The following is an 11,934-nucleotide window of genomic DNA, read 5'->3' as shown; positions in this document are numbered from 1 at the left end:
TCAGCTTTTTTAAAAAAAGCAATACAAAAATTATTTTTTAAATTAGTTTCTGTCTTTTCAGTATGACTATTATTTTGTGACATCTAACAGAAATTTTACAAAAGAAAGAAAACTGGTATAAACAAATATGGACATATCTTATATATACTTATATATGTTTTTATATGAAACATTTTTTCCCGGGTGTATCTGTCGATGAATCTAAATTTTCACGCCGCGCACGTGAATGCACGCATCGATCAAATAATATTGCATGTTTACGCTAAGATTTCTTTAATTATAAATATTTATCTGTATATATTATCCATGTGTGATCGTGTAAATGGTAAATATTGTCAACGTGCAAAAATAGTTTCAAGAATTCCAACAATGTAAAAGACAACACGGACATATACAATTGTGATGAATAATAATCATACATAATTTATATTATTATATAAATCTAAAAGTGAGATAAATCCGAGCAATTGAACATAATATGGAAATCGAAATTTTTTAAAAGATATTGAAAATATCTGTAAAAATATTTTAAATTCTACTTCAAAAAAATTTTTAATTTGTTTATTATGTAAAGGTCCACTAGAGCTATATTGAATAATAATGTTAAAAGCAAAAAATCAAATAAATCCTTTCTCGTACTATAAATTGAATAATAAAACGTTCATCCTTTTTTAATATCCTGTATTATAGATGAAATGTTTCTCATTTTTTTCCTGCATAAATAAACGTTTGATTCAACTGACAAAATTTGAATCGAGATTTAAAATTATTTATTAATCCATGAACGAAAAGTAACTTCGATATAAAGTGTTTTTTGGACTTAGTGTATTTATACTATCAAATGGAATAACAAATAAAATAAAAAATAAACTTATTTTTATGTGTAAGTGAGAAAAAATTCCTAATTCAATATAGCTATGGTAAGGGACCAGGAGTCTCAATCATAATACTTTATTTCAAGCATTACTATTGAATTTTTAAAATAAATACATAACAATTTATATTATAAAAACTTTAATTTATAAAACAATGCTTTTTCAGTAAATATACATTTATATTTTTATTATTTGTTCGTTGTTAACGTGTATTCTCATATTCAATTTCAACTACGGAATGTTCTCAATAAAATAATTATTATAGATATATTATGGGAATTGTGAAAGAGAAATTTCAATTGAAATATCTCATCGTATACTCCTTGAGTTGTCTGTTTCGACAATATTATCAATGACGATCACGTAATCAAATTTTACATATTACATAGATTTATAATTATATTTATTACGTAGCATTTATTACTTCTATTTAATAATATACGGGACATGTACTATGTTCGTATAACATACCAAGATTTAATTATTATAACTGAAAATATTGTATTTAAAATGAAAGGAGTAAATTATTATAAAGCTAACAATTTAATGTACAAGAAATGTAAATAAATTAGGTTGGTTCATTAAACAAACAACATTTCAAGTTTTTTCGTCATTCTTCTAATTTTAAGATTTAGTTAACATTTTAAAAATATCCATTAGAGTCAAAAAGAAAAATCAATGATAGGTCATTAAACCAAGCTTCATGCATAAAATGGGTTTTGATACATTGTGATATAAAAAATATGTACAAAATTACTTTTTTCTTTTAAACTTTTTTTTTCCTTCTCTATTCAAGAGAATCTTGCGCCACCAGTTTTGGATAATCCTTGCCGAGCGTTCTTGTTCAAACATAGGTAAAGATTTATAAAAAAGTGTTACATTAGATTTCTCTTTCTGTTTAATAAAAACAAAATATATCTCTTGTCGCTTTATTTCTTTCTATAATAAAGTTAAATCGTCACGAGATTATTTTTTTGCATATGCACGCGCGTAAAATGCATAAATTATACATATATAGAAAAATCACCTCCAAATCGTATTTCCCTTGCTTTTCGTACTCATATATTTGGCTAAGACTTTCCAACATTCTACATTTATTGCCAATTTCTGTATCATATTTAGTCATTATTGCCAATAACTTCGATTCAGTTATCAACCTATGTGCAACGTGATTACAAATTAACAAATACTCTATGCACCAAAATAAAGCATTACTTCGAATTGATCGAAAATTTGATCAAATTCTAATATATGTATATGTATTTTTTTTAATAGTTATAGAGTAATATTTCTAGAAGTATTTAAAGTTTCAGTTTTTAAATGCTATTAAGTTTCTTTTTTCAAGGTTTGAAAATTGAATTTTTTAATCAATTTTATGTAATACTTTAATTTTGATGTATGTTATATATAAATAAAGATATATGGTTAATACAAATTTTATACATACTTACTTTCGCTTACGAATAACTTGTTCTAATTTTGTATTTATATCTTTCAAAGACTCGAGATCATCGATAATATTTTTTAATGCTGACTGCGTTTCATTTTGTTCATATTCCCATATTTTATATACAGCAATTTGTTTCTTCTCATATCTCATGCTATCATGTACAATAAAGAAATGATAAATGTGCATATCAAAGATTTTTGATGTCGGATCGAATCAAACCGAATGGATGAATTTTAATTTGAATCAAAACGAATCGAATCGAATTAAATCGAATTAAATTACAAAAATTTACAATTTTATTTTAGTTATCATGTTTTGCATAAAAGATAATAAAATACAACAATAAAAATAAAATTACATTATGCAAAAAAATAAATATTAAAATTACGGCAAATACTTTTTACTATTTAATGTACTACTATACTATCCAGGGAGAGAAATGGCAGGTCGGATAGATATTGAATCGATGTCTTTTAGATGTGTCTAAATAAGATCTAATTTGACGTCTATGTAGACGTTCAAATCTTTGAATTTCGACGCTATCTAGATTTCTAGATGTTAATATCGACATCTATAAAACATTTAATAAACATCTGGATAACTGGATGTTGTGAATGTGATGCACTCACACAAGAAATGTCGCAAGCGATATAAGGTGTCAAATGACACCTCTCGCGCGGACATCGTCCGGCCTACATACCAGGCGTCGCATTGGGCAATGCACCCGATTGCTTAATAAACAACACCCAAAATCTCCTGATTTTGGGGTGGAATCTGCATAGCTAGCAATTAATTGCTGGCTAAGCAAGTGCATTGACCAAAGGCCAGTGATCGCGGAGGTACCCTCTCCGGTCATACGCCAAAAATCGGTGTATATAAACACCGATGTAAAGACAACGAGTGGGCTTTGCTACACATTATACAGCGACAAACGTATGTCGCTCGACACGATACTTGTACGGGTATTTCAATACGAATCAGTGTAACTCAGTGTAATCAAGATAGAAAATATATATTGTTATTCGACAATTGGCTACAATCTCTCCAAGAACCTGACCTGACCCAAAGAGTAACGACAGACGATCCCAAATACCTGTGTCCCTCTATCCAATAAGGGCCACAACAGGGTATATATAATATTATATGTAATACATTTTAGAATTTTATTTTTGTTGCAACATTTTACATGAGATTTTGCAGAATCCTTTTAACATTGTTTCAATCTGTTACACATAAAACGTACAAGCTAATTTTTTAATTCATCGATTAATTATATGAAAAGTTTTACAGAATAAAATTTACGCATAATAATGCGATTGATTGATCGATGAATTATAAAACTCGCATCTTTTTGAAAACTTCGCAACAATCAGCGTTCCATCGTATCGGAATATGGCTAGTGCTTTTAACCGCGACACGCATTAAGGAAATTTGAGAATATATAGATACTTTGTATTTGTGACATATTCGTTGCATCTTTTATCAATTCCATCGATAGCAACTATATTTTTCTTGTATCGTTTGACTATATCTTTGAGTGTCTTTTTATGATTAATTCGTTGTCTCTCCAAATCCATAGTAGAGCCTACACACACATACACACATATATATATGTGTATATATATATATATATATATATATATCCCACATAGCACGGAATATTACAGTAATATCGCAGCAAAATTGCAATATATCAACAATATTACATATTACAATAAAATATTACAGAAATATTATTGACATATTACACGTTTATAAATAACATTAAAATATTATGTTATATTATAGCGATATTACATTTTAAATAGCAATACGTTAAAATTGATATCACTCACATTAAATTAAGTGAGGGTTTATGATAAGTGCTAGTATGCTTTCGTAAATTGATAAATCACAGACAAAAATGAGAAAAATAATTGATTGTGATTGATTAATTTCTTACGGCTTAAAGCTTACTCCAGCTATTTTTAAACTCAACCTAATGTTAAAATGTCATTAATGAGTACGTTTACACATTACCTTTGGCTGGTATTTATAGTCAAATCTTATTTAAAGATCGTCTCAAGCAATGTCTTAAGATGCTAACGGCTCTGTGATTGATGGCTGATGGCAAATAATACAGTACTTATATAAGATGATCTTAAATATAAGATTCGACTATAAATACCAGCCTTAATCAGGTTTAACGACATCGATAGTGCTTAGATTTCAAATTACATTTTTCAAAAAAATGAAATGTGATTGGCCAGGTTAACAACCGATATTACTAAATCTGATTAAGGATAATGTGTAAACGTAATCATTAACATTAAGACGTCATTACATTATTTAATTATTTTATAAATACGTATTATTTTATAATTTATACATATTTTTTAAAAATTGTAAATATATTAAAAAATATAGAAAAAAAATATTACAAAAATACTACGTAAATATTACAGTAATACATTCGTGATATATCACCATTATATTACTGTGATCCATTTCCGCGGACATTTTAATATTGTAGTAATATTTTTGTAATATGTCTGCAATATTTATACTATATTTCACAGTAATATTATAATGGGAGAACAATATTTCTATGATATTACCGTAATATTCCGTGCTATGTGGGTATATATACACAATATATTCCCAGAAAGAAAAGAAAAAGAGAAATAAATAAAACTATAATAGATATTATATATGCTCAATAAGCAAGGAATATTAAATCAATCTTTTAAAACATTTATTTTATGTGCATTTTATAAACATCCCAAGTAATGACATCGAAAGACGACATATTAATGACGTTAATTTTTAATTTATGATCTATAATGAGGTCGATGACTAGATAATTATAAACGTTATGAGACATATTTTTTTAGATCAGTTAAAGACATTATTTTCAAAACATCCTAAGTCATCTTGCGTCGTTTTTTAACAATTGTGCCTTTTTTCGAAAAATTATGCACGCATTTTTTTAAAACAAATGTGTTGTTTATTATACTACAGATAATACGTGCCTCTTAGAAATATAATAGTGGGCAGTATTAAATTGACTAGTAATTATTATTTTGAGCAAGTACACTGAGAGAAAGATTTCTTTACATTTATTATTTTGATTTGTTTTGGATTACATTTGTTTCACTGAAACAAAATTTCTTCAACTCAAACATTATTTGGTTGAACACAAATTTTGTAGTTTGGTTACATTAAATCATATTGTTTGACAGAAATAACACGATTGTTTGAAGCAATAAATATAAAATAACGGAAAAAATCATTTATTAAAAAATCACATATTAAATAAAAAAATCTTTTTAATTAAATTTTTTTCAGAAAATGAACAGCGTAGTTAAACAGAAGTATTTATACTGAAATACTTTTGTATAAAACATTTTTTGATGTTTCGTTAAGTTTACGAGATATATCGAAAAAAGGCAAATGTCTCAACCTTTGAAGGGTGGTTTTAACCCTTTAAACCATTTTTGAGCAGCATTTAAAATTTTCTAAATTCGTGTATTGCCCCCCTCTACATTTGTGCCAAATTTTACTGAAATTGAAATTTTTGATGCAATAAATTTAATATTCAACATAGGGAAGGTAAAAAGGATAAATTAAAAAAAATTTTATTTTTAAAAATAAACAGCGTAATTAAATAAAAGTATTGATGCTGTAAAACATTTGTATAAAACATTTTTTTATATTTTGTTTAGTTTACGAGATATATCGAGAAAAGGCAAAAACTATCAATTTTTGAAGGATGGTTTTAACCCTTTAAACCGTTTATAAGAGAGAGCACCAACTAAAAATTTCTAAATTTATATATTTACCCCCTTTACATTTATGCCAAGTTTTATTAAAATCAGAATTTTCGGGTTCGTTTGTAAGTCAAACTTTATAGCAAATTTATATATACGAAAAAATTTACCATTACATTTTAACAAACTTTGCTATATTTATACCAATATTCTATCAATCATTTATTATACATATATGTACATGTCAGATTCCATATCAAAACTATATAACTTTCCTATCGAAAAACAAAATTTATAACAAATTTGTTTTTTGCCAAATCTATTTTTAACAGACTTAATTTGTTATCTGAACATGAATATCGTGACTGTTAGCAAGAAAATTAAAACAAATGTTGTTAATTAATCGATATTTGATGAGATAATATTTATCATTAAATCATATATCTTCCATGCGCGTATAAATCAAAGATTAGCCTGTGAAAGATTAATTGTCAAAGTTTTGATAAATATATAAATTAAATATTTCGATCCAAAAGAGAGAAAAGTATTAACTTATTCCGACAACTGATTCAGTCGCGCAAACATTTTTGAAACTTTTATAATGTATACTTTTTGCGTGTGAAAAATTATATATTTTACTAGCAACTTCTTCAATAGATTTTTTTTTTAAATGCCAAAGTTTTCTGTAATGTAGTTTTTTGCTTCTCTCTTGTTCTGGCGTGAAATATAATCTGTTTACAACATGTTGTAAAAAATAACGAATATGATGCAAAAATAAAGCCAATGTCATTGAAGTATGTTTATATAGAGAACTGGAATGAAGAACATCGATATGTTTATCAAAAATCTATAAAGAATAAAGATAAATGATTAGTAAAATATAAACTTAAGATAAATAAAATATACCTCTATAGGAAAAGATTTATAAAATTGTATGACAAAATATTGCAAAAAATTTATAATCCATCATTATGATGTGATAATTTTAAATGCTGAAATAATTGCAAAATATTTATGTTTCAATATTTGTCTAATCTTTAACCAATATTATTTAAGAATTATATTCTGACAAAACTGTTGCGTTATGGCGAATCTTAGCACAATCTTTAATGCCATTATTGTACAATGTTTGCAAAATTTTCCTATCGGGGTATTTATTGTTTTATAATAAACTGTTTGTAAACTAGTATAATTACAATTTTACTATAACTTTTAATTCATTAAAGATTTTTTTTAACTAATGGTACATTCTTATAACAATTAGATAAATGTATCTCAATTAATGATGAAATATGAATTCATCATTACTTATAAGCAGGGTTGGGTAAGTTATTATATTTTTTTAACTAAATTAAATTAAAGTTAATAGATTATAAAATTAATTTAGTTAAAAAAAAATTAAAATTATTACATAAATAAAAAACAAACTCCGTTAAAGTTACGTTGAGATTACTTTAACTCAAGTTAAAGTAAAAGTTAATTTTGAGAAGCTTCATTTATATTAAATTAAAAAGCTATGTAATTTATTTAAGTCAGATTATCAACATAATTACAGTATCGCTCATCAAATATATTCAATATTTCATTTGTACATTAAATTATATAAAATAACAAAAAATATTGATTTTATGCAGGAATAAATTTTTATTTTATAATTTTTTTTTCGCACAGATAAAATTTTTAATTTAGGAAAGAGTTAATAAGTTAAAGTTTATACGTTAAAAAAATAATTAGTTAAAGTTAAAAATTAAATTATTTAAAATTAACTAAATTAAATTAAGTTATTAATTTTCAACTTTATTAATAACTTTCAATTATTTAACTAGTTACCCAATCCTGCTTATAAGTACGGTTAAATACAAATATTGAACTGTACAGATAACAGAAGACAACCTTAAATACTTTAAAGACTGCTTCAAATTTGATTGTATTGTCCCAAGTTTCTTTAGGACATATATTTAAATCCTCCTCATTAATATATGCTAAAGTACAATATAAAAGTTTTACGATTGTAAATTAGAAATTAATTTAAAATAAATAAATGCATACATAATGTCAAATACGCATTTACATATAAGAGAGAAACCAATATTACATTAATCTCGAAAATTTTTTTTTAATTTATCAGTATATTTTGTAAAACTTTGTATTACTTGATTGTAGTAAATATTTAGGAGAAAATTTGATATTACACAAAAAGTCATCATTTTTTATGTTTATTTGATCAGTTGTAAGGATTACGGATACTTCAGGATTTAACATAAGAGAAGACAAAGCCGCCTAAAATCATAAATTATAACAATATTTTAAATAAGTGAATAAGTTATTAAAGTAAATAGTACTATAATTACTGCTAAGTAAAAGTATTATAATTACTGCTAATTCCATTTTTTCTATCGCACATTCAAAAATAGTTTTTACAAGCGTCAACATAATTAATTCTCTACCGATTTCTCTCTCCTTTCTTGCATGTCTATCATCATACCGTTTTTCAGCAAACCTACAGGCGTATACAAATTTTTATCTTTCCTATTACTTTCCTAATATAAAATCTAAACTAATCCAATAAATTTTTGAAAATATAAATTATATGAAAATACAAACTGAATCGAAAATATAAGATATATTCTACATAATACAAATATATAATTTGTTTTTAATACAACTTTTCAATACAATTTTTATTTCAGCCCTTTTCAAGTCTCAATCTTACAAATAATTTCACATTTATCATTGTTATATGAATATATTGATAATAAAATATTAATTACGGATATCTCTCCATTTACGATTACTTCGAATTGTCAGATTTGACAGTACGCGCAGTAGTAGTTTTACTTTTTTATTAATCTGTGCTTAAGCTAAAAGTGTTAATTTTATATTTAATATTATATCTAAAACTTAAAAAAATATTTTTATGAAGATAGAGTTATTTTTCCTTTTTTTGCAATTGAAGTCTCTAATAATTTTTAGAGTAATAATTATTTACATAATTATTACATAAATGTTTTATATTTATATTAAAAAATAACTCAGTAATACGTCAATTTATTTAAGTTTTTGCTTAAATTACATGAATATATAGAATCACAATTTAGTACTTAAAATATTGTTATTTGACTTAAGACCAAGGTTTCAAAATGTAACCTTGTTATAAGTAAAGAATACCTGTATTAACATTTAATGCTATGCATGACTTGTCCCTTGTATACAAATATATAAAAATTATTTGAAACTTTTAGTTTAGATTCTTATACAAATACATACATGATGCAATTTTACTTCACGAAATGTGTCCTTGTATTGATTTTTATACAACTTTTTGCCACAATTTTCCGAAGAATGACATAATGTATAATATGTAAATACATATAAACATATACAAGATTACTAATGTGTGATTACTATATTGTGTGCGTGCGTGTGCGCACGCGCGGGCGTGTGTGTAAAACTAAAAATTGAAAGACAAATAAACATCCACCCAAAACCAAAAAGATCAAGATGCCTTTTTCACGCTGACGCTTGACGCTCATTTTCAGCGTCAAAAGACATCACGTAACTAAAAATAAAGATACCCATTCTGCAATTCGCACACACTTGACGGAAGTGAACGCTTTTTCAATAATTGCTATGTGTAATCGTTTATATTTGTCGTATGAAGAAGTTTGAAGTGCAATTAAAAAGATTTGTAAGTCATTCGTTTATTTGTAATTAATTAATTATTTTTTTACCCGACACTTAGCCAGAATATATTAATTGAACAAAGTTATTATATGGAATCGTTTGAAGTTTATATGAAAAGTTATGAAGTTTGATTAAAAAGGTTTGCGAGTGATCCAAATACATTTTATTTAATTCGTGCATATGTATGTTTGCCATCTTGTTATGAATAATTATTTATATAATATTTTATATTTTTATATTACTTAATATATTGCAATTAATCATACAATATGATAGCATAAATATAATTTTTCACTCAGCATAGTAAATTAATATAATATATACTAGCAGTGACGTTAAATAAGAAATTATGTATAGCAATTATATATTAAGTAATGAAGTAATTAATTTGATAAACATGTAAATTAAGAAAAAACATTAAAATTTAACAAATTTGTTATATTCTCATACTCACTTTATAATATTTCTGTGAAAATTACTCATTCTCCCAAATAGCACTGGATGTTCCAAGGACGTCCATTTTAAGTCCAATTCAGGTCCACATGTCCATGGACATAAAATGGGCATTTATAAGATGTCCATTATTTGTATTAAAATGTTCTATTCAGAACGTCTTATGCTGGATATCTGATTTATGTCCGCACTTGCATCTTACTCTTATATAATTTATCTTAATTTTTATTATATAATCTAAAAAAAATATTGTAAATTATATATATATTATTTACATAATTCTAATTAACATTAATTTATAAATAATAATAAATTACATTGTTTTTATTTTTCAAAAGGTTTATTTTAATTGTTCTACTTTTAGATATAATATGAAATAATATAAAATAATACGTATTATTTTTTTATTTATTATTAACACTCAATTATTGGTATTTTTTAAAATGTTTGTTATAATACATTATTGTTTCTTTTTCGTTTTTTATCGTTTCGTTTTTTTTTGTTTCTTTTTCATTTTTATTATCGTTTCTTTTTCTTTTTTTTTCTTTTTTTGTTTTTTTCCCCGTTTCTTTTTCCGACCAAAAGAGGGACATAGCAATTGGTCTGGGTCAAGCGCTGTCTCTGTCTAACCAGTAGCATAATGGGCGCTAGACAAAAAAAGAAATTGATCCGGACCATGTCTCCTCTTTGTCTTTCTGCGGGACACTTTTCAAGAGCTTGTTACAGGAAATGCACAGTCCATGCTGTATGTCGATAATTTTTACAAAATGTGGATTAACCCACTATTGCAGCAAGCCCTTTAATTGAAAAAGGCCCAAAAGAAATAATCAAATCATAATAAGTTCAAAATTTGGTTTATTTCGGACTTTCTATGAATGTCCGAAATTGTGACAAACGTATATCCCATGGACGTCCATTAAAGGACTTTCTATAAACGTACAAAGTTGTGCCAAACGTATATCCTATGGACGTCCATTGAATGTCCGACGGATCTTATTTGGACTCTTAATGGACGTCCAAATGTCCAGAAGCGGATATCCATTGGACATACAGTGGATGTCCTTGTGCTATCTGGGCTGTCGTACAACATAATAAAATATCAATAAACATTTATCAATAAAGTTTTATTTCTCTGGATCTTTCTATATTATTAATTAGTTCTACACATCACTTTTTTATCCATCATATAACTAGTAGTAAAATTAAAGTTACTAGATTATATTGTATTCACATTTTTCACTTTTAACCACCTCGCGTGAAGGTTAAAAATTTCCGTTAAAATTGACACTATTTTCAAGCAAATCGAAAGTTTACATGAAATATTTCACGTTTGAAGAATTCATGCTGACGGTTAACCTAACCTAACCTAACCTAATCTAACTTTACAATTATTTGTTATATTTACCCAAATAGCACTGGATGTTCCAAGGACGTTCATTTTATGTCCAATTCAGGTCCGCATGTCCATGGACATAAAATGGACATTCATAGGATATCCATTATTGGAATTAAAACGGATGTTCTATTCAGAACGTCCTATGCTCGATATCTGATTTATGTCCACACTTGGATGTTAGTTTTATATAATTTATCTTTATTATTTTTATTATGTAATCTAAAAGAAATATTGTAAATTATATATATATATATATTATTTACAATATTTCTAATTAACATTAATTTATAAATAATAATAAATTAAATTATTTTTAATTTTCAAAAG

At 25.7% G+C, this 11,934-nt stretch overlaps 1 protein-coding gene across 3 annotated transcripts; it reads right to left on the bottom strand.

Moving 5' to 3' along the window:
- Window positions 1-705: 705 nt before the first annotated feature.
- On the bottom strand, window positions 706-9,970 carry LOC118644731. 3 transcript variants are annotated; one of them, XM_036283987.1, is made up of 9 exons: window positions 9,342-9,970; window positions 9,243-9,277; window positions 8,451-8,574; window positions 8,228-8,354; window positions 7,968-8,056; window positions 6,714-6,921; window positions 3,775-3,910; window positions 2,327-2,476; window positions 706-2,032 (listed from the first exon to the last, which is right to left on the bottom strand). In XM_036283987.1, the coding sequence occupies exons 3-9, from the start codon at window positions 8,505-8,507 to the stop codon at window positions 1,834-1,836; spliced, it is 966 nt and encodes a 321-aa protein (XP_036139880.1). In that variant the 5' UTR covers window positions 8,508-8,574; window positions 9,243-9,277; window positions 9,342-9,970; the 3' UTR covers window positions 706-1,833. The 3 variants fall into 3 exon arrangements, with proteins under 3 accessions (XP_036139880.1, XP_036139879.1, XP_036139878.1); XM_036283986.1 differs by lacking the exon at window positions 9,243-9,277; XM_036283985.1 differs by lacking the exons at window positions 9,243-9,277; window positions 9,342-9,970 and adding an exon at window positions 8,846-8,933.
- Window positions 9,971-11,934: the final 1,964 nt, after the last annotated feature.

The sequence above is a fragment of the Monomorium pharaonis genome, chromosome 3 (genome assembly GCF_013373865.1).
Source record: "Monomorium pharaonis isolate MP-MQ-018 chromosome 3, ASM1337386v2, whole genome shotgun sequence".
NCBI lineage: Eukaryota > Metazoa > Arthropoda > Insecta > Hymenoptera > Formicidae > Monomorium > Monomorium pharaonis.
The sequence above is the reverse complement of the archived record's forward strand: the minus strand, read 5'-3'. Positions and strand labels throughout refer to the sequence as shown.